At 49.6% G+C, this 17535-nt stretch overlaps 1 protein-coding gene across 3 annotated transcripts in view; it reads left to right on the forward strand.

Moving 5' to 3' along the window:
* AP2M1 (adaptor related protein complex 2 subunit mu 1) overlaps positions 1 to 17535 on the forward strand; it is a 28035-nt gene that overhangs the window by 9273 nt on the left and 1227 nt on the right. For 2 of the 3 annotated variants that reach the window (XM_074153959.1, XM_074153958.1), the window contains 9 exons: positions 1546 to 1658; positions 7100 to 7365; positions 8789 to 8871; positions 12893 to 13028; positions 13110 to 13251; positions 15523 to 15642; positions 16151 to 16286; positions 16996 to 17093; positions 17218 to 17329. In XM_074153959.1, coding sequence (XP_074010060.1) covers positions 1585 to 1658; positions 7100 to 7365; positions 8789 to 8871; positions 12893 to 13028; positions 13110 to 13251; positions 15523 to 15642; positions 16151 to 16286; positions 16996 to 17093; positions 17218 to 17329 — 1167 coding nt within the window. In that variant the 5' untranslated portion in view covers positions 1546 to 1584. Of the gene's footprint in view, positions 1 to 1545; positions 1659 to 7099; positions 7366 to 8788; positions 8872 to 12347; positions 12354 to 12892; positions 13029 to 13109; positions 13252 to 15522; positions 15643 to 16150; positions 16287 to 16995; positions 17094 to 17217; positions 17330 to 17535 lie in introns of all 3 variants that reach the window. The other variant, XM_074153957.1, reaches the window with a different exon arrangement.

Here is a 17535-nt window from a genome sequence, read left to right on the forward strand (position 1 = left end):
CTGTCACAACGGTAGTGCTTCTCTCTAGTCTAAGCCAGCCAAGCAGTTGCTGGGGCAGGTATTAGGACTTGGACCTGAGTGAGTAAAGTGCATATGACTATGGGGATGGGATCCAATGAAGGATCTGGCTTCTACATCAATGTCTCCCAGCTTTGTAGCTCTCTTCAAAACAATGTTCCTTTGAAGAAAGAGAACATGAGCAGTTTAAGAGGGTGACTTCTGAGACCCCAGTTAAAGTGGGCCGTGGTTGAGATCGCCCACCCCAATGGCACCTTGTGGTCAGACTCTCTCAGTTTGGGTTCCCAAGTGTTCCTCAGTGCTGCTGCTCGGGAGCAGCAAAGGCTGTAACGTGGATATATAAAAAGTATGTAAAAGCAGTCATAAGCCAAGGTGTATGTGCTGCTGTGAACCCCCTGCCGTACAGGGATAGGCTTGGTGACATCTCGAACGCTGGTGTGAACTGCGTGCAAGAAGACTTAACTATGAATTGTGTCTGATTTGTTATCTTGGTCGCTGGGGAGATGGTGACCTTTCTTTACAGTAGAAATAAAGGGTCTTTGATTTGCTTGTGGTTCCAGGCTTGTGTTTTTTCTCACATTCAAGGAATAGGCCAGGTCCTACTAATGCTTGAGGCTTGATCTGTCCGTGCTGATGAGTGGCATGAGAAGTAAGCCTCCATCTTATTTCAGTGCTAACTTTATGCTTCGGTCCTGGCTACAAATTGCAGCCACGTTCAGGGCCCCGTGTGTCCCGGGGTGTGTGGTGGCTGTGTGGGCTCGCCTAGACCTGAGCTCAGCAAGTCACTGGGCCTCAGTCGGGATCCAGACGTGGCTCCTTAGGTCTGGAACAAGGTGTGGTTCTCAGGGGGCTTCCTCACCAAGTCCTCCTTACAGTGTGCCTCCGGCACACACAGCAAACACGATGGAATGCTGATCTAGAGAGACTGGTGTGTAGTTAGGGCTTAGGTCTGTTGTGGTACATACAGTCTGTACTGTGTGTTGCGAACAAACACTTTTCCATATAAAATCCCAGCAGATCAAAAAGTGTAAGCTATAGGTGCAGCAATAAGGCTACTTCCCTCCTCTCCAATAAAAATACTGGTTCTAATAGTCTTTTATAAGTGAGGAGCCCTGTGCTCTCCTCTCCAGGGCGTAAGCCTGAGGCACGCTATTTTTTCCAGCATCTGAGCTGCTCCTGGGTCTCTGGCTGCCCTGCTGGGCCTTGGCCATGGGCTATGCTGGCCAGGTGTAACAAGATCAGTTAGGTGATCAGTTAGGCCCACACCATCAGGCTCTGGGGAACATCTCTGAGCATGTCCTCCACTTGTCCCTCCCTGCAATCAGCTGGAGTTCGTTACTCCGGTGGCATTGGGATGTGTGCTGTCGGGACCTTACCACCACAGGTGCTGTAGGAATTGTCTCCTGATCAAGGATGTGTGTGACAGGAGGTGTCTGTGTCCTGGCTAATGGCCAGCAGTGTCAGTCTGTGTGTACTGTGCTGCTTGCTGCCATGCAGCCTACTGATATGTGCCCTCTCTTGCTTCAGGTCTTAAGCAACATGGGAAGAGAAGACTAAAGTTCCATCATGATCGGAGGCTTATTCATCTATAATCACAAAGGAGAGGTTTTAATCTCTCGAGTCTACCGGGATGACATCGGGTAAGTGCTTCTGTTGCATCCCTGGTCTTTGCATTTCTGTCTCATTTTGGTGCGAACAACAACCCAGAGCTGCTTTGTTCTGCATTAGCTGTGCATGCATGTAAGACTGCATCTCAACTTGCTGCTCTAGGCTTAGTTCAGGAAAAAAAAGAGTTTGTTAAACCCTGGTCACCCACAGATGGTAGTAAAGGATGGCCTGCAGACAAACCTGGGAGTTTCTTTTAGATGATTGAGATCTGGTAGTTATTCCAGATGCTTCAGTGACACAGACTGCCGCTGCAGGAGTCTGCCAGTCTCACTGCCACCGTGAAAGCTTCATGGGAGCAGTAACGTGGGAACTGTCTGCCACGCGCTATGACCAGGGCTCTGAATTAGTTTCAGACACGGATGTCTAGCATCAAGTACAGGCACGCAGAAGACTGTCTATGGTCTTGGAAAGTTCTTTCTGCAAGGAGTCTCACAGTAATGGTGGCTGTACACGTAGAGCTGGCTTTCTGTCCCCCGGCTTTGTATGGCAGCCTTGTACGTGAAGAGCTTACATTCCTTGGGTAATTAAAGCTGTGGGAAGCACTGAAAGCCTTCAGTAGAGTGTAGGTGTCTCATACTTCACACAAGTGTTATGATGCTCGCTTAGACTGGATCTGTACAGTCCTTAGGCTGCTAATTCCCAGAGGGACCTTACTGAAAACACAGTGTCTTAAAGGCAGTGGATAGTGCCATAGGAACCCGGTACAGAGTGGTCATGCTGGCTTTCTTGCACACTACCACTCTTCCTAGTGAGTGTTCATTGAAGTTAATTGAAGTGAACAGTTAAAACATAGCTAACAGAAGCAGGGCTGTGGTAGGTGTTAATTCAAAGTCCAATGAGAGGGATCCCTCTGGCCATTTTAGGAAAAAGAAGTTTGTACCGGGTTTCCGCAATGAATGGTGGTAGGATGTGCAGTGAAATAACTCATTGCCGTGAATTACAAAAGAACTGTCAAGCCAGTCTGCCTTCAGAGCACTCTAGTCTGAAAAGCGTGTCCCTTCTGGTTGTGGATTGTCTAGTGGAGGTTAGAAGTTGAGGTAGAACTAGTAGCTAGTCAAGGCTTGCACTGTGCATTGATGGAGTAGCTGTTGACACAGTGTCTGTAATAAGGTTTCACCTAATGGGCCTTCCATCTCTTGGTTTGTTCGAAGTCAATTAAGGCAGGGTAAAGTAGCTGCTCTAAGGTTGACTGTGTTATTCCAGGACTTCCACACAGCACCGAGTCATGGAAGCATGGTATTTCTGAAGCAGAGAACTGCTGGCTGCAATGTTTTGCCTCTTCTCTGCTGTCCTAACTCATTTCAGTCTTGAACACTTGTTAGCTGAAGCTCTTCAGAGCAGTTCATATGCCAGGTATGCCAGCAGTTCATATGACTTTGTGAAGTTCCCCTAATGAGTAGGTATCACAGTGACTAAGCCGAGCCAGTTTGGATTACAGGTAAATTTTGAGAATATGTTGGGGTGTGAGGGACACTGTTACTGCAGTTTCTGGCAAAAAATATCTTTTTTGTGGCTTGCAAATTTAAACCACTTAAAGGTAGGATTGTACTCGAACTGATGTTTATTCAAGAAGGCCTTTTAGTTTAAAGGGCCTTCTGACTGTAGAGATGTAAACTGGGGAGAGAAGTAGTTATTTTTAATGTGGTGATCTTCTGTAGCTTTTTATCTTGGCTCGTTCCTCTCGTAAAGTGAGTGACTTGTGTTCAGTAAGTGATAAAGTACTTCCTGCCAGCTGGCCAGGCAAAACTAGCAAATGGGATTTCCTGCCTGATCCTATCTTAACTTTTTCATTTGGCAAAAGGTGCCAAAACGATTCAAGTGTTTTCTCCAGGACTTCAGGAGTCAGTGTTTCCTTGAGTGAAATCCTCCATTCAGCTCCTGTGAAAGTGTCACTCTTGTGACTTAGGTGGAGCCGGTGCTGGCTGTTAACCAAGTTTGTTCCCCAGGGTGTTGGATTCCCTATGAAACAGGCCTTCAAACCTGGTTTTGAACTTTTTAGGTGCATAACCTTATAAAACGAGTTGTCTCACAATAGCTGTGTTTCATCTTGTGGTGTAATCAAGTAATTAAGAATCTTCAGCTCTATAGCAAGCTGAATGTCTGGATATCTGCCATTTCCTATTCTGAACAGTAGCATCAATACCAGGGCTGCTCAAAAGCTTTTAGCATCCGAACCTGCAGAGGGAGGCAGAGAAAGGAATAGGCGTGATACTCTGGCTTGGACTCAGCTCTGTAGGAGCTCTGTCTCCAGCCAACCAACCGGGCGATAAGTTTCTAGAACACTCTACCATTAGCTCCTAAACAATAGATCTGAAGTGCCGATGGCTGAGCCCACCCAGCATGGTGGGAAATGAGCATAGCTCATGACACGATGATCTGAAAGGTCCCTTCCCACCTAGGCAATTCCATGAATCTGTAGCTACTGCCTGTCTTCATGTGGGATACAAGTGATTGACCAATAAGGGTCCTTGGGCTTGGCACTTGCCTTTGGCATTCTGAAGCCTCAGTCTGTGTGTGGGGAGAGATTAAAGGTTATCTGTGGTTATGGGAAGCCCTCTCCTTGCATAGTTTAAGAGTCTAAATAAGCACATTCTAGCTCAAATGTTAATGAGTGAAGGAACGGTCAATGAAGAAACCTTTCCCTTGACACTGTTAAAGGCAGAAGTACCACAAAACCTGGAGTTTCTTTGCTTGCAACTTAGAATGGCTTTAGTGCATGTAGTGCATCTGTCCATACAGCAGCTAGCTGCATGCAGAAGCAGCCTCTAAAAAAAAAAAAAAAGGCAAAGCGCTATGCATTTAATTCAGGATACCATGGAGGGTTCTACTCTGATCAAGTACCTTGTTCTTCAGTGACTTAGTCATTGGGAGAACCTACCTGCATTTAAGAATGTAGCTACTTAATAAAAATAATCTATTTGAAACTGAGCAGCTTACATGACAAACTGCATGCACTTTAAATGTAATAGGCATTTGGTTTCTAAGCTTCTAATACATCACTTTGGCTTCATGGCTCCTGATCCTTAAGGAAAAAGTGCAAGCTGGATAGAGCAGTGTCGGAATTGGCAGGATGTGCCGTATCTCTCCAGATGTGCTCCAGCTCTATCGAACTTGCTGTGTTTCCTGTTGGCTGGACAAGCCAGAAAGCATCAACCCAAACAGCTTCAACAAGGAGTATTCTCAGAGAAATGCCCGCTCAGGCTTGCGGTCCTGTTCGGAGGAAGATACCTGACACTTTATGGTCCCCAGGCGATGCCTTGAGTTGAGGCTCGGGGGTTCTCCCCCTGCCCCCAAGGCCTGCTATGTGTATTAGCAGAGCAGATTGGTATCACTGATGTGATACGGATGCGACTCCTCTGCGCTAAATGCCCAGTTAGCCCTAAAATTCAACCAGACATGAGTCTGTCCGCACTGGCAGCCTGGCCACGGCATGTCAGCGTTGTACCTTGCCAGGGCTCTATTGCTGCCACAGCTTGTTCCTGTCCATCCAGTGCTCCAGTGTGCCCAGGAGCAGGGAGGGGGGTGCTGTTTGGTCTCTCCTTATCTCTTTGGATTCATTGTGCCTTGTGTGTGTGTGTTTCTAACCCTTTCTCTTGTTGCTGTCACTCCTCCTTTCTCCGCTGGCGCCATTTCTGTCCATCCCATCTCATTGGCCGCTGTAGCAATAGGTAAGAGACGCGTGGTAGCCCGTGACTGGCACTGCAGAGCGGGCGACCGGTGGGCTAGAGAGGCTGTACCCACCCCAGGCTTCTCCTCCAGCACGCCCCAGCCTGGCTGCTGGTTATGGTACTAGTTCTGGTGGGTTAGAACTCGAGGCGGGGAGGGCTGATGCTCCAGAAGAAGCTGAACTTCCTGGAAGGGCTTACTGAAGGGGAGGAATGGGGCTTTTGGATATTGTTACTTTATAGTAGATTAAATTACTTTCTTATGGGAAAAACTAAAGTAGTAATGAAATACTAATTTAACTCAAACTTGCAAACCTTCTGGAGCCATAAAAACTGAGAAGTATTTGAAGGCCAGAATTTTGCTTACGGGGGAGCGTGTTTACTGATGAAGCTTCTACATAAGTACCCAGACCTTCAAGGAGCAAATGCCTCCTGTGGTACCATATGTTCCTTTGAATATCCTTTGTTTTCAAACTTGGAACTGTCTGCTGGATTGTTGACAACCCTCAACGCTTATGAACACTTGTAAGCCTGTATCCTTGCTTGCAAGGATATTATTACTGTCTGCTCTCAAACATGATTCTGCATAATCAGTACTGTGGCCTTGGTGCTGCAGTCAAGACCCCCCTGCTCTATGTAATGTCTAAGAGCGTGAGAAATAAAGCACAACTAGATGAGTCTTGTCTTGGTGTGTAGACTATTGCTTTAAGTCTCAGTCTTGTCATGTGTAGCACTCAGGCTTCCTTCCTGTGTTCTTAGATTTGGTGGACTTTAACTTAATTTGGGAAGTTTATCCTGACTTGTAGCTACCGGATAAGGAAGCTCTAGTTTCTGGTATCCAGAATGCCACTCAGACACCCTTGTTCACCCAGGAGAGGTTTGTTCCCTGTCACTAGTGTGTAGACAGTTTGGATTAAGCTGGCAGCAGCTGGGGAACCTGGCACAGCACCTCTTCAGCACTGCAGAACCTCTGCTGGGAATGGTACTGGACCATCCCGTGCACGTAACGCCCTGCTGCTGGCACGTGGCACTGTGGGGACCCTACGTCCGTGTGCAGGAGACCTCTTCTGAAGCCTAACAGGCTTGAGAGGATGTGTAGCTGGAAAGCCAAAAACGTTCCTAATCCTGCTTGCTGCTTTGAGCTGCCCTCTCAGGTGCCTGGGGTATGGAGGTGAGGTGGGTCCGAGAACTCCGGGCACTGACTTCCCTCAGGTGACCCAGCTGGGCTTTGCTGGTTTTTCCTCAGTGGCATGTCTGGGAGGAACTGCCAGACAAATTGACAAATACCTTGGGAGACTACAGCTTGCTTTGGGGCAAGAGTGTGAAGGCCTGGGCACGCAGAGTAGACAGTAACTAGGTGTTCAGTCAAACCTGGGCTCTTTGAGCCATAGCTGCTACCGTGTGTGTTCCCAGCTATGGCAATCCGTTGTGAGTGCTCGCAAAATCAATTGAAGGGAAGGTTCCTTTGCCATCTGACTTCACATGGAGATTAGCTTCTCCTTCTGACTACAGTTACCCTGTAGTCCAAAGTTCCTTAGAGACCAGTAGTGCTCTGTCTCTCCTTTAGTTTGTGCAGAATTTAGTGTCTAACTCTGCTCGGAGCCTTCACTTACCTCTCTTAGACATCCCCAGGCACCCTTCCTGAGAGAGCTCAGTGTGTGTAGTTCAGTGTCTGACTGTAATCGCATGAGCAGAACTGTGCTTGTTTCCGTGTGTGCTGTGCTAATGTACCTTTGATGGTCTCGTAGGCGGAATGCTGTCGACGCCTTCCGCGTCAATGTCATCCACGCACGGCAGCAGGTACGCTCGCCTGTCACCAACATCGCCCGCACAAGTTTCTTCCATGTCAAGCGTTCCAACATCTGGCTGGCTGCTGTCACCAAGCAGAATGTCAACGCTGCCATGGTATTTGAGTTTCTTTACAAGATGTGTGACGTGATGACTGCCTACTTCGGGAAGATCAGTGAGGAGAACATAAAGAACAACTTTGTGCTGATCTATGAGCTACTGGATGGTGAGGCATTTCCCTTATCTGTTATGTGATATTGCACTTGGTCATTCTAAAACCCTTAGCTGAGTTTGATGTAGTAATAATCCTTGAAGTATTCTTAACATGCATGACTGAGTTCAGAATTACTTGTTCTGCTTTCTGATGCCCCCTGTACTGTAACCGTAGATAACATCTCAAGCCCATAGCCTTCTGCTGGTGGTGGCTCGCTTTGCGAAGCGTTGGGAGCTGTGCACTTGTATAAACGAGGCAGCTGGTACTGGACCCCAGCTCCTGAGTGGATCCTGTGTAGGTGTAGGGCTGTCATTATACTGATGTAGATAAAGAGGGCTATCATTAGCTCCTCCAAGGCTGGCTGGCCAGCCAGCCCAAACAGTGCCCAGGTGGCTCTAGCAGTCACCCCGGGCTGCAGCTGGTTGCCATTCTTGGGTTGCCTCTTGGGGCAGTTCTGAGACAGAGGGAAGTCGATAAAACCCAGCCTGCTCTGTCCCAGCCCTGCCTCCCCCAGTGATACAGCTCCAGATTTCCCATCAAATAATAATACAGTGTCCCTTCAGCTGCTCGTGATATCAGCCTGCTTGTGGAGGTTGCCCTTGAGCTGTCCCTGTTTGGCATAACACGAGCACTTGGTATTAGCTCTGCTGCAATTTGTTTTCCAGACAAGGCGCCACGTGTGTGTGTCCTGGGGTTCTTAGCCCAGGGTCACAGTGACTGGTGGTGTCTCTGTTCCCCCTGGGCAGGCCAAGAGGCTGCTGTTCCTCTGCTTTGGTCAGTCACTGCTGTCCACTAGCAGGCACAGGGACAGCAAAACCTGCCGGTGTGGTGTTCCTCAGAATCTTGTTAGTGGTCTTCTCTCCCCTCTAGATCTCTTCTGGGTTGTTCCCTTCCTTTTTGAGGGGAGTGGGGGGTTAAGTGCACTGGCTGTCTGCAGTTAGTGTTTGTTTCTCTCCCACACTGATCATCCTGCAGCGCTGCTGCTCTGCTGTTATTTTATTTTCTTTAGGTTTTGATTTTTGTATGAAGGTGTAATAAAAATCAAAAACATAAAGAAAATGCTGTGAAGATAGGTTGCTCTGCTGTTGGATAAACCCTCTTTATTGTCCTTTGGATGTTCTTGGAAAAACTCCCTGTGCACATGGCTAGACTAGTTGATGTTTAGTCCTGAAGTGCAGTTGTAGTTAAAACCCAGCAAATTCATCAGTTGAACAGTTTTCCATCACCTCTCCTCTCCAAAATATTGCACAGGGAAGTAAGTCTAGTACTTTTCTCTACTCTGTTTCTTTTCCCTTGGTAAGGAATGCTCTGGCAATTTACCTGGAAATTTAACGTGTAAGCAGTGTCTGTGCACTAATTGGCTCGCTCCTTGTAGGACTTACTAGCATGTTTATACCTTGCAGCTCTGAACTAAACTTCTTTTACCCTTCTGTAGAAATCCTGGACTTTGGCTATCCTCAGAACTCTGAAACAGGGGCCCTGAAGACCTTCATCACTCAGCAAGGCATCAAGAGTCAGGTAACTGCAGGAATTTGGGGTACAGCACTGCTCTGCTGGTTAACTTTCTGGAAGCCAGTTTGAGAAAGTAGAGTCTTAATTACCAACTGATCGTTTGACCTGTGCTGAGTGGAAGTCCCCGAGTAGGTTGGGAGCACCCTGACAGGGATGTAGCTCATTGGCATTTCGTTCTACGTGTCTGTGCTCGTGTGGTCTGGTGTTCCCTGGCACATGGTAAGATGCGGGAGGAAGGGCCCTGAGCTGGGTAATGCCAGTCCCTCGCATGTAAATGATTGCTGGCTTCAGGCTCTGCTGTCAGCTTCTGACAGGGGATAAACAAATCTACCTGCTGAACCAGAAATAGTTCTTCTGTGTGCAAGTCTTGCTGAGCAGGTCTGTTCTCCACCAGACTTCAGTGCTTTGAGCTGTCAGGCTTTCAGCCTGCCACATAATGAAGTGTTCCTTGTGCATCTTGCTGTCTGTCAGGCAGCTGATGTTACTCTGCTGCTGCCTGAATATTGCTGCAGATCAGCATCGGCACAGTCTGAGTTCTCTCATGCTGGAGATGAGAATCTCTGCTGTGCGTTTGGCACAGCATTAACCCTTGCAACAAAGCTTACATGGAAGTGGAAGATAAAGGGCACCTGGGAAAAAGACACTGAAATTGGACTGTTCTCGGGAATGTGTTTTAGATTAGTTCTAATCCTGCTCCGGGCTGTGGTCCTCAAAACTAGGCTTCCCGTCTTGGACAGCTTGTGCTCAGCCTCTGGCACTCAAGGACTGTTACAGTCACTGTTTCTATTGTCCCTGAGGAATAATGCTCACCATGTCCATCTAACACAGCTGTGCAGCTCACTATGAGGACTGAGCCTAAAACTTGGTCCTCTCCCTGTGTGGCAGGTGAGTCAGGGAGAAAGCTGGGAATCAGTTTGTAGTGAAGCTGACCGCAGCAGAGAGCTGGGTGAAGCTGCAGCCCCAAGGTACACACAGAAGTAAAATGCTAAACAAGAGCCTGCCCGGCGACTGGCCTTGTTAAGGATAAGGAGGGGGCAAAGTCTCTGGAGGTTCTGTTTCAGCTCTGTTCATCAACACCGACTTTCCCAGAACTCCTCTTTAAACTTCTACTGTACTAGTAGCAAGACTGGCTGCATCTCTCAAGAAGGAGGTGAGAGAGAAGCTGCCTCTGAGCACCATATTTCCTGCTAGAACAGCAAACAGTCTTTTGCAAGAGGGAATGTGTGTATCGGTGGCCAGATGTGAGTGCATCCGACCTCGGTCCCTATCCCGAGCCTTGGTGTAAATCGCTTCTGCAATCGGAGTTTTGGGCAGTCAGCACTCGAGTCAGCTGAGTCAGCTCAGTTTCCGGTTCCTAGGAAAACTCAAAACTAACCACCACCCTCACTTCCTTCCCTAGCTCTCTTCTTGTTGGTTTTTTTTTTTTTGTGTTGTTTTTCTTTTGTCTGTTTTAACAAACTTCTGTGCTGTTTTGTGCAAACCACTGTCACAGCATCTTGCTGCTTTCAACAACAGGCTTATTCCTTCCCTTACAAGCAGTTTTGGACTAGAGCTTCTCATAAGTAAGCAGTTACTCTGGTCTGCGTTGGAAGTTTCTGCAGCCCAGTTCAAAAAGCAGAAATAATCCTTTCCAGGCACGGTATGGCCAGGGCAACAATTGAAACAGTACTTGCCATATTCCCTTCTCTGCTCTCTTCATCTGGCGCAACTCCTTTGCTTACAGCCAGCTCCGGGCAGGTATCTTGGGCCAAAATCTGGGACTGGGTGGTCTGTCATCCATGTTCCCTTATCTCTGCTTAGTTCATGGTGGTGCTTTCCTTGGGCTTCTGTCCTTCCCAACTGAAGGAGCAAAATCCACAGCTATGTCAGACTTTCCAAGCTCAACTTTTTGACTTTGTTCTCAAAGATCTGAGGCTTACTGAGCTGCTGCCCTCTGAATGCCCACTTTTTTTTTTTTTTTTTGGAAGTGCTGGTACTGCGTTGCTTGCAGGGGAAGTGCCCCTGTGCTCTGGGAATGGGGCAGTGTAGCACACAGATTTTTGGAAGGTGCTGGTGTGCAATGTGATGGCCTGTATCAGAGCTGGTGCCAGCACTGGCTCAGACAGCTCCCTCCAGCTTAGGCTAAACACGTTCTCACAGCTTGAGGTGGAGCTGTGCCCCCTTCTCACACTTCAGATTCTGTCTGTCTCATTAACTAGCTGAATGTTGTACTTTTCTTCCCCTCCAAATGCTTTCTGGGAGTGAGAGTTAGTTGACTCTGTTAGTTACGGTGTTACCCCAAACCTTAGACATACTGTGGTGCTAAAATGCTGGTAGTACTTTTTAGAATGGGGAGAGGGCTGCCACCAGCCAGAGCCCAGGAAACCTGCTGGTGGGTGTCTGCCTTTAACCTGGTCAACATGCCAGTAACGGAGTACCACAAATTGGATATCCTTGTCCCGTTTGAGCTGACTCACTCATCCTCAGGGAAGCTCCCAGTCCTGAGGGAATGCTCATGCTGCTGGGTGATCCCAGCTTTTGCTCCCGTATCCATCAGCTCGCTTTGTGTAGCGACCAGTAGAGGGTCATGGTACTGACGCTGTTGCAGGAGGTGGAACATCAGCACGTGATCCGTGTCCCTTTGGAAGCCGGAGAACTATCATATCTACCTCTCTTATTCTTCTTAAGCCTGAACAAAGCATTGAACAAGGCAGATAAGGAGGCTGCTTTTGTGGGACAGACAAGGCAGGTACATAGTAGTGCATTGAGCACTCACCTGGGCAGTTCCTGGGGGTGTATAAAACTCTCTGCCTATTAGTGTTGTGATAACGGCTCTGCTCAAGGAGTGACCACGTCTGTGGCAGGAGCTTGTGTGAAACCAAACCACTGCTGGTGTCAAGCTGAGGTCATGTTCTGCCCTCCCTGTGGGCCCAGTGCAGGGCTGCTGGGGCAGGACCCACTTCTGTTCCACAGTCATTCTGGTGGAAGAGGCACAATGAACAAGGATATAACTTTCAACAGGACCCGGACTTAAGATGCCTGCAGTCCTGCGTGCCTCATCCTTCTCATAGTCTGGGTGTCTGTGCCATGGTGAATGTCCAGGACGTGCTTTAAGAACAGCAACATGAGGAGTCCCCTCTGCCTAGGAACATTGCTGGGAGTGGTATTTGGCTGGTCTGTCACTGCCCCTGCTCTACCTTGTATTTGGGTGATGATAACAGGTCAAGTCTGAAAAGCCATTTCACTGCTAGGAGTGCTGGGTTTCCTGAGGGGAGCTAGAGGTCAAAGCCCCTCATCTTGTTTGTGCTGATTAGCTGCCTAATTAATGATGAGTTGGCCTGCTTTGTTCCTGTCCTGAGGTAGCCTTAAGCCTAACCTGCCTCTTTCTCCCTTCCTCCCTTTTCTTGCTACTGACCCGCTTGCCCGTTAACCCTGTGTGCACCACGCTCGCTGCTATACATCTCCTTCCTGACTTTCTGCGTGTGACTGGACCCCACCTGTAGCATCAGGTAGGAAAGAAACCTCCCAGTGCTTCTTCACGTGATCCTCAGTGCTCCCGGGAGGCGTAGAGCCCGGGCACTGCTAGATGTGTGCTGGGTGATGTTGGTGTGTAACTAATGACTGCCGCTGCTGGGGAGCAGTCCCTGGGGACCAGCCCTCTTGTGGCCCTGCGGTTTCATGTTGGAACTGGCGTGAACTGATCTGTCAGCTGCTTCTCCGCTTAACACAGGTTGCTGTGGCAGTCTGAGACATGATTTGATGTCGATGGTGGAGCCCATGCCCCCCTGCACCTAGGTGTGCCCAGTGGACTAGCTAACAAAACAGAAGAGCCTTTCCTGCGGTTGTTATGACGAGTTTTGACTTGGGCATAGGATTTGCTGTACTGAGGAGAGAATGAACAAATCGTGGGGGGAGTGACAGTACCCATATCTAGGTGTCAAAAGCACTCGTGTGTAATAAATGGCAAGTGCTTGCTCTTAGATTTAGAGCAAGCTTTCTTAGTCTTTGAGTTTATCTAGAGGTCTAAGATGTCATTTCTTCCTTTCAGACTAAGGAAGAGCAGTCCCAGATCACCAGCCAGGTGACTGGACAGATTGGATGGAGACGTGAGGGGATCAAATACCGTCGCAATGAGCTGTTTCTTGATGTGCTGGAGAGTGTGAATCTCTTGATGTCCCCCCAGGGTAAGCAGGAGCTGTAGAGCTGGCATCCTTCTCCCCTTCCAGGTGTGTGTGTGTTCTGAACTGCGCCCTTCTCTCCACCAGGTCAGGTTTTGAGTGCCCACGTCTCTGGCAGAGTCGTGATGAAGAGTTACCTGAGTGGAATGCCAGAGTGCAAGTTTGGCATGAATGACAAGATTGTCATTGAAAAACAGGGCAAAGGGACTGCGGATGAAACGGGGAAAAGGTAAGAGGCATTGGGGTAAAAGCCACTTGCCACCAGGGGCTCTTATGAAAGGGCAGCACATAGTAGCTTTTCTGGTCTGACAGATGAAGCCAATCTTTTCTTCTGTCAGATGTTACTGCTAGCTTTTCTCTAGGCAGGTTAGCTCTTGTGTCGGCTACCAGCCTGAGGGGCTCAATACAGAGGGCTTCTCTACAGCTCTCCAAGTATAAAGATTCAAACACGTTGTTAAGTGTGGAGTTCTCGCAGCTGGAAACAGTTTCCCAAGATGTTTTTTCCCCAAACTTGTGTCTCTAGCAGTTCTGGTCAGCACAGAGACTCTTATCCATAGGGTGATGCAGTGCTGCTCCCAAAGAGCAATGAGGGAGCCCCCCGACCATAGCCTGCTCTGCCTGGACTGTTCCCCCAAACTGGAGCAGCTGACAGACAGTGCTGGGTGATTCCGCCCTGCTGATGTTCAGGGGGTCGGTGTGACTGGAGCTCACCCCTTCCGGGAGCCCAGCTGTGCCCCAGTCCCCACGCCGAGGCTGCAAACAGGTCTCATGCCTCTTCCAGCCTCACCCCCTGCTTGGGGTGAAGAGATAAAAGGAAAGGGATGACCGCTTTTCTCTTACTAACCATTTGCAACTCAACTGTGTTTCTCTTGGTTGTTTTTTTTGTTTGTTTTTGCTGACCCCCAGTGAATTGGGAAGGTAGATAATTGCTTCAGCTGTGTGTGCACTCTGCTGTCCCCCTTGTCTCTTGCTTTGTGTGACTTGTGCATGTAACTTGGATCTCAGACACTTTCCACAATGGTTCCTGTGAACGGAGCTGAGCTGCTACTTGCCTTTTCTCTCAGAACCAAGCCAAGAGCTATCGCTTCACTGTCACCTTTAAGCCATCTTTCATGTACCTGAATCTAGCTAGTAGAATGGATGAGCCTCAGGTGACTGCCCAGTGGGGATATATCCTAGCCAAAATGTCATCTGTGTCGGCCTCTGAAGAGTCAGTAATGCTGTCCCAAACCTTCTGTGTTGTTAGCGCCTTTGCCTGTAAATGTGCTGTTTTCTTGAGCTACAGAAGTAGGATGGACAGGGACTCTCGCGGGGTGGTTCTCTGGTGGGCAAGAGCTTGGAGATGCCACTCTCCAGAAGCATTTAGTGATGAGGTGACCAAAAGGGACAGCTGCTGCTGGTTGCTTCTGGCATCTATCGTGTGGCAATGCCAAACCCCAAGTGACGCTGCCTGAGCCCCAGAGCAGTGCTCGGCAGCAGGGCTTTCCCAGCAGCTTTCCAAAGAAACAGCAACCAGTCAGCTAGTGCTGGCTGTCATCTGGGCCACAGGTTAGGAGAGACTGACTCCACTTCTGAAGCACAGACTGCCCCCTTGGGTTGCGTAACCCAACAGCCAGTCAGCAGGGGTCAGTCTGCTTCTGACTGTGCAGGTGGTGGTGGTTCCTAGGAGAGCTGGACCCACCTGCGGTCCTTACACCATCTCGGCACACTTGCATGGCTGTCCTGTTGCTCCCAGCAGTTGAGGCAGCCTAAATGTCACAATTCTGTATTGCTGCCTCTTCTGTTGCTGCTGCCTTCTCCTTTTCTGGTCCCTCTCAGTAGCTGGGAGGAGTTCTTGGCTGGCTCAGGACCTGTAGCGAGGAAAGTGCACTCCGAGACTAGGACTCGGGGTGAGCTGAGCGCTGGCAGGTGGGGCTGGTGCACCCATGTGGGGACAGGTGGCAGCTGTGTAGATTTTTAGTAGTGAGAGAGAAGAACTTTTGTGGCATAATATTGTGGAACCAATCAGTTCAGAATCAAACCTCCTGCTAGCAGTGTGGAAATCAACAGCTGTGAAGAGATTTCTGAGCAGGAGTTCCCTGAACCTGGCACCTCCTGGCTGTGTGGCAGTGAGATAGCTTTGTGGACAGGAAAGTGTTTTCTCTTGTTGAAGTGTGCTGCAAGAAGACTTGGCCTCACAGAGTCCCATGAGGTGCTGCTGGCTGGCAGACCCCAGCACTGCGGGGTGGCTGTGACAGGAAGGGTGCTACTTTCATCTCTCTCCTCGCTGGGGAGAGAGTTCTTTTAAACAAGCTGCCTGAAGTATGGTCTTTGTGGTGGTGAAACAAGAGAAGTCGGAGCCAAGAGCCTGCTGTCCCTTAAATGTCCCCCTGCCTCCCCATTCCCTGGACGCCTGCAATGGCAACGCGCTCTGTAGAGTAGTTTCTGCCTGGACAGATTTGCACTGAGGTACCAGGGCTGCAGCTTGCAATTGTTTAACGCGCGTGCTTGTTATTTTTAGCGGCAAACAGTCAATTGCCATCGACGACTGCACTTTCCACCAGTGCGTGAGGCTCAGCAAGTTTGATTCTGAGAGGAGCATCAGCTTCATCCCACCAGATGGAGAGTTTGAGCTCATGAGGTAAGGTGGGGGGGGCATGAACAAGCTGGTGTTGGTATCTGCTCACTGCTGCAGTAATGGTGCTGCTCTCAGGCAGGTTTGCAGCCCTCAAGCATCTAACGAATATGTATTTGCCTTCTTTTCAGAATGGGCTCTGTAGAGTGTCCCCCAAATCCTGTGTTAACAGCTGTGGTAGAAGTCCAGCTGCATGGTGTTCTTTGCCACAACAATAGTGTTGGGTGTGGGTTTCCTTACCCTTTACCTTGCTGTATCTGGGTTTTTAGTGCTTAAAACTGGAGTCCTTGAACAGGGACATTGGCAGGAACCCAATATAAAACTTGGGACTCAAGAAACCATGGCTGCCCTAGGGCAGCACAGATCGTACTGCTGCTTCCTTCTGGGATGGCTCCCTTTCTGGCTGACGTCCCTAAGCTGTTCCCTAGAAAGTCCCTTTAGGAAAGTGGTACAATTTGGGACCATAAGGGAGTTAACGCTTTCTCAGAGTTCGCTGTTGTTTGTGTCCCTGCAGATATCGAACCACTAAGGACATTATTCTCCCCTTCCGTGTGATCCCACTGGTGAGGGAGGTGGGTCGGACCAAGCTGGAAGTGAAGGTGGTGATCAAATCAAACTTCAAACCTTCCTTGCTAGCCCAGAAGATAGAGGTAAGGGAATAAAAATCTGTGGCCTCTTGTGCCTGGGAATTGTGCCTCTGTTTTGTCGCCTGCTGTGGAGTCCTCGCAGATGAGTTCTCAGGCTGTACAGGACTAAGAGTGAACAGAATGCCCCACGGATACGTGGTGCTGCTGTGCTGTGGGAGGCAACTGCTGCAGAGTAGGGAGGTGGAAGTTGTTCAGTTCCACAGCCACCTTGGCAGAGGCCTCCCTCCCTGCAGCAACTGCTCACTTGATGTCTTGGCTGCTGAAAAGTTCATGTTCTGCTGTCTGCGTGGCTGATGGTACGTCTGACAGGCAGCAAGCTGTGAGTTGTGTAAGACAGGCGAAGGGTGGCTTCGCAGCTTAGTCCCCTTCTGGGAAAGGCTGTGCAGAGCCTGCTGCGGCCAGGCCTCCTTGGGCAGCCTGGTGTCCTGCCCGGGCTCATTGGCCCAACGCTGGCCATGAACTGGAGACCTCTGCCCTGTTCCTCACTGACTGTTGTGGGTTCTGAAAATGTGTTTGCACCTTTACATCGGAGCAAGAAGCTGGAGAGCTGGCTTAGGGTGCCTCGTGGTAGCTGTTATCTAGGCCCTGAGGCGGGAGAGGGAAGGATGAGGGCTCCAGGGCAGCAGCTGAGTTCTCCTGGGAGGAGGTGTCTTCCCCTGGGGCTGCCCAGGCTGTGCTCTCCTTGCCCTGCTCACCAGACTCTGCCTTCCAGGTCCGGATCCCAACACCCCTCAACACCAGTGGGGTGCAAGTCATCTGTATGAAAGGGAAGGCGAAGTACAAGGCCAGTGAGAACGCCATTGTCTGGAAGTGAGTGAGCATGTGGGGCCGGGGGTGCTGCAGGGGTCTGTTCAGTGCTCCTGTCTGCCCGGAGCACATGTGGTGAAGGGGAGGATAAACTCTGCACCTCCTCACTCCGGGCTTTCTCTGACAGGATAAAACGTATGGCTGGAATGAAGGAATCCCAGATCAGTGCGGAGATCGAGCTGCTGCCCACCAATGACAAGAAGAAGTGGGCTCGGCCCCCCATCTCCATGAACTTTGAGGTGAGTCCCGGTCTGCCTCCCAGGGTGCAGCTATCCTTGGCGGAGCTCTGTCCCTCCAGTCCCTTCTGCCCTCGGGGAAGCCTGCAGGTTTGAGTGCTCCCTGTTCCAGGCTGCCTGTGGCTCCTCCGAACGCGAGGCCAGCCAGGTGGCAAAGCCTAGTGGAAGAAAACTGTCCTTAAAGCCACTGCAGTCTGTCGCCATGCACA

Source organism: Numenius arquata, chromosome 9, assembly GCF_964106895.1.
Source record: "Numenius arquata chromosome 9, bNumArq3.hap1.1, whole genome shotgun sequence".
Classification (NCBI taxonomy): Eukaryota; Metazoa; Chordata; class Aves; order Charadriiformes; family Scolopacidae; genus Numenius; species Numenius arquata.